This window comes from Populus trichocarpa, chromosome 2, assembly GCF_000002775.5.
Source record: "Populus trichocarpa isolate Nisqually-1 chromosome 2, P.trichocarpa_v4.1, whole genome shotgun sequence".
Lineage (NCBI taxonomy): Eukaryota > Viridiplantae > Streptophyta > Magnoliopsida > Malpighiales > Salicaceae > Populus > Populus trichocarpa.
The window spans coordinates 20,047,676-20,052,664 of record NC_037286.2 but is presented as its reverse complement, the minus strand read 5'-3'; the positions used below and the strand labels follow the sequence as shown (position 1 = coordinate 20,052,664).

Here is a 4,989-nt window from a genome sequence, read left to right as displayed (position 1 = left end):
TGCAATTCAAACCAAACTAGATAACCATAAAATATGATATGCCAACATTCTGATTACCCATTCCTAGATTTGACTAAGAAAGAGGGCAAACAGTTCATATCCGTGTGGCAAGGTCAAGCCATGGCTACACGCATTCTGGTTTGGATCTATACACTACCTTTCTACACTACATTAATGACAGGAAACAGAGCTTTGGTAGATGTCGACACAAAACTAAAAGAAAATATAAACCTCGGAGAATCTAGAGTAAGATTACCCACAACTCCACAAGTGCCAAGAGCAATAGCAGAAGCGGCACAGATTATAATGTTGATGGTAACAAAGTTTTATACTGTCAACTGAAGGAAGAAACAATTCACAATCAGGTCCAGATAAACTTAACCCTAGATTATTAATTGCAGGACTCTAAGGAACATTTCCAACAACATACACGTCTTGAAGTTTTCCTCCTGCCTCCGTATAAGACACCTGAGAAGTTCTAACCAGTGACCACAACAGCAACCGAAAACCATTGAAGATGTAACCTGGGAAACAATTCAATCCAACAAAATTTCGTGGCCCAATTACCTTTTTTCCTCTCTTTCTAAAACCTGTCCTTGCGCTTTCCAAAATAACCTTCCATTGCCATAAAAAAACACAGTATACTCCCTTTCTACCAGTAAATTACTAGACTAACGTGCAAATATCCAACAAACCTTATTTCTCTCATCTAATTCGCTATTGATGCTACCACAAGGTTGTTCTTTCACAATGTTATTGTGCAAGTGGCAAAATATTTGCTGCACCACCTTGATCCAAAACAATATTCTTCCTATGCCATCCATAGAACCGCCTCATTTTAGCTAAAACCCACAAGTTCATGTACACATACACAATGTCATCTGCATTTCAGAAAGCTTTTGTGCTGAGAAACAATAAACAAGTGAGATGACAGATGGCATGAAGGTGACACTTACTGCTGCTGCTCAACATTGAAAAGCCTCCAATCCATTACCTAATTGCACTTCTGCCAATTGCAGAAGACTGTCAAATGCTAAATTTATTGCATAACCAAATTTATGTTTTGTTATGATCTTTAATCACTTCTTTGCACAAAGTTTCAAGCAATTATTCCTACATTTGAAACGGCAACCAATATCCATCTTTCCACAAGAAAGAAAATCTTGAATTCTTCAATTCCCAAATAGCCTCAATAACAATCATAAATCATAATGGTAGTATCCCACAAAATTTCGTCTCTTATACAGAAAGATAACAGAGAGGAAGGGACATAAAAACCATAATGGAGGATATGTAAACTATAATGCAGAGAGGCCCATAATGCGTACCTACTCTACAAAAGTCTCAGGTAAGAACAGCATTTCAATATAACAATTTCTCAAATCTTCCTATCGAGATCCTAAAATTGATGGTTGAACCATGAACCAGCTTTAAAGCTATTAGTCCAAGTTACTTTAGATTAATGAAGGAGTTCAGTTTCCTATTTTAGCAAATCAAAGGGGCAAGACACAAAAATACTACAGGGTAAGCTACACAAACTACAAGCAGTACACCAAAAAAGATTAAAAAGTTTGATTTTTAAAGAACAGTAAAAAAAAAAATTAAGCTCTTTTTTTAACCACATTAAAGCTTCTATGCAGAAAAATTAAATCCCTACCTAGCAAATTCAATCAAACCCTGAGAATCTGCAGCTTGGTAGAGAAAGCAATGGCAACCCAATCAGGCTGAGAAGACGACCACTGCAACTGCTCGATTTCAGCACCAGCAGTATAAGCAAGAATGGGGTCCAATCCACCCTCAACAGGCTGACCCATGGAAGAGAGGTCCCAAATTAACGCCTGTGAATCATCCCCAGCAGTACAAATATGGCATGAACTATGCGGGGCCCAAGCAACGGCATTAACACTAGCATGATGCCTCTGCAATTCCACCACTGGAAGAGTTGGGAAGCGAATATCCAACACCACAACCTTAGCACTGTCCATGATTATCGTGGCCATGTACCTCGGATCCTGCTTGTTCCACCCCAGCCTAACCAAAGGCGTGTCGGGCTCCGAACTCTCGTAGATTATCGTTGAATGCTCCTTATCCCGTAAATCGAAAACCCTAACCGACCCGTCGGCTGAAACAGAAGCGAAAACCCCAACACCGCCCCATGCGATGTCGTATACCTCCTTGTCGTGGGCGATTAACTGTGTATCAACAGTCTCCCTCTCGATATCCCAGATGGTGCAAGTCGTGTCAATGCTGGATGTCCCAATTCGCCTTGGCTCTGCTTCGTTCCAGTCAAAGGAAGTCAAAGGCCCGCAAAATTCGCTGTTCTTGTTGCCATTTAACAGGCTTTTGAGCTCCACGCGCGGCTGCTCATCGTTTATGCGCCACACGCGCAGGAAGTCGCTGGAGGTCGCGAGGAGGTCAGGCTTTTGGCACTCCTTGTCCGGGATGAATATGGTTTTGGTAGGTGGATAAGGGTGCTCGAAGGACAGATTCGGGTCGGATCGGATCTCTCCATTGGATTCGTCCAGCTGTACAATCTCGACCCGGTTTGGGTACTGTTCTAGGAGGCTGGCGATGGCGAGACGGTACTTCTTGTCACGACGGACGCTCCAGTTCATGGCGTAGATGTGCCATGGTGCCTCATATGTGTAGATCTCTGATCGTTTCTGTTGCTCGTCCGACCCGTCTTGATTTGGGTCGCTGCTACCTCCCATTGTCTGTTTTATGGGAAGAAAGAAGAGCAGCAGAGATCTGTGGTGGATAGAGCGGGGAGGAGAGGGGAATCGGCTTCTTTTTATCTGCCCGGTAGTGAAAGGTCAAAATCAAATTTTTAAGAAGATAGAGATAATTAACAATTATAAGAAAAAACTAAGAGGTGAATCATTATTATTATTATTATTATTATTTTACTGTAGATGGTACTGTGGAAGTTAAAAAATCCATTTTTTTATTTTAATAATAATATTTTAAAAAAATTTAATTTTTAATTTTTTTATTTAAAATAAACTTTTTAATATTTTCACATATTAATATTAAAAATAATTTTTTAAAATTAAAAAATATCATTTTAATATATTTCTAATTAAAAATATTTAAAAAAACAATTACAAACATATTTATTTTAACTTTCAAAATAAATATTCAGTAACGGTTTTGTCCTGAGAATTCAATTATATCAGAAGGCTTTTTTGGGTTTTTCACATCATTATATCCATTCTGATGTTAACATGTCTTCTCTACAGTTGCTTTTTTTTTTTTTTTCATTTTGTTCTACAATAGTTACCTTAGTGTAACTTATTTTTAAATAATAATTGTAATTGTTTTTTAAAGTATTTTTTATTTAAAAATATATTAAAATAATATTTTTTTAATTTTAAAAAATTATTTATAATACTAGTATATCAAAATAATTTAAAAACACTAAAACATATTAATTTAAAGTAAAATAAATAAATTAAATTAAATCTTTTTAAAATATTTTTAAAAACAAAAATAGACAAAACTTTATTATTAGCATGCGAAGAAAATGTGATAGCTAGTTTGTGACAACGTAGAGGTGGACAATTACAAGGGACCCAAACTGCCCAAACTGCTTCTACATCTCACCCTTTTTTTCTTATTTTTTTAATTGGTGAGCAATATGAAAAATATAATTTATTATTTAATAAAAACATTCTTAAGAATAGGAGTTAATTAATATTTTGGTTAAAACTATATTTCTTTAAATTTTAAAAAAATATTTGCTAAATTATTTTTTTAAAATCGTTTTGATGTACTGATCTTAAAAATAATTTTTAAAAATAAAAAACATTATTTTAATGTTTGACAAACCTACATTTACTATTGTAAATAAATAAAATAGAGAATTAGCAAATTTATTTTTAATATTGTTTGACAAACCTACATTTACACCTTAAGTACTAAACCATACTTGAGTATTGTGTTCATTTACTAGTCTAAGTTCAAGAATATTGTCATTTTTTACCTTTTTTTTTCTTGCTTTTCTAAAAATTCCAAAAAAAAAAATTATCTAAATAATATATTTTTTGTGTTTGCGTCGGTTTTTAATATACTCATTTCAAAATCATTAATTAATTTTATTGTGTTGATATTAATGTTGTTTTTTTCAAAAACATTGAAATAAAAAAAATAAAAATAAAAATATTTAAACATGAAATCAAAATTGTAAAAAAAAAAAAATAAGGGAGAAAGGTTTTTAGTTCCTAAAAACCAAGCAATTAAAAGATAAAAACAAGTTTGTTTTGTTTATAAATAAAAAAAGGAAAAAAGAAAAAAAAATTGCTTCTCTCTCCTAAAGACTACGAAAAAGCCATCATCTCCCACATTAGAAAAACAAAGAAAATCGATCCCTTTCCCTGATAATCGAAGGAAAAAAATAATAATAATAATCGATCCCTTTCCCTGATAAAAAATCATCAGGTACCTTCACCATTCAGAGAAAATCGTGAGCTCCTTTTTCCATCACCTTCCCAACAGATTAGTAGCCACCATCCATTCTCCTCCACTGTAGACGGCAGATCAGCCCCTATGACAGCAGCCTCTCCATATCGTGAAAGCAGCCCACACAGCCCTCTCTCCCTCAAACCAAAGAACTGCAAAATAATTAAGTCTCCATAGCCACCTGAAGTTGTTTCTTCCAATAGACCCAATTCCACCAAACAGCCACCATCTTCAACCTCCTTCTCTCAGCCGACCTTCTTCTTCATAGCCTCCAATCCATCCATATTCGCCATAACCAAATGACCTCCTTTTCCAACAGCAATCACACAATTGACCGCCTCCCACGCACTATCATTCCTCTCGAAGCCACCGTCATATCAACAGCTAAAGACACAAACACCAACCTTCTCCAACCCCCAGCAGGTCCTCTTCACACTAATAAACCCATAACAACTCCTCTCTTCCATTACAAGCCCCAAAACAGACCCACTTTGTCATTTGCTTCTTCTCTCTTTGTGCGCGCCGCTGTTA

General features: G+C 35.5%; 1 protein-coding gene across 4 annotated transcripts; it reads right to left on the bottom strand.

Moving 5' to 3' along the window:
* Positions 1-242: 242 nt before the first annotated feature.
* On the bottom strand, positions 243-2,829 carry LOC112326476 (WD repeat-containing protein LWD1). Of its 4 annotated transcripts, none has more exons than XR_008058639.1 (3): positions 1,658-2,829; positions 957-1,006; positions 243-468 (listed from the first exon to the last, which is right to left on the bottom strand). XR_008058639.1 is itself a non-coding variant. In XM_052450870.1 (2 exons), the coding sequence occupies exon 1, from the start codon at positions 2,709-2,711 to the stop codon at positions 1,671-1,673; it is 1,041 nt and encodes a 346-aa protein (XP_052306830.1). In that variant the 5' UTR covers positions 2,712-2,829; the 3' UTR covers positions 243-524; positions 1,658-1,670. The 4 variants fall into 4 exon arrangements, 2 of the variants coding, with proteins under 2 accessions (XP_052306830.1, XP_024450049.1); XR_008058640.1 differs by lacking the exon at positions 243-468 and adding an exon at positions 790-881; XM_052450870.1 differs by lacking the exon at positions 957-1,006 and having other exon boundaries at positions 243-524.
* Between the last annotated feature and the right edge of the window lie 2,160 nt (positions 2,830-4,989).

What these genes read in the sequence shown, in the direction of transcription:
- LOC112326476 (XM_052450870.1), bottom strand. Translation starts at nt 2,711, where the DNA reads ATGGGAGGTAGCAGCGACCCAAATCAAGACGGGTCGGACGAGCAACAG.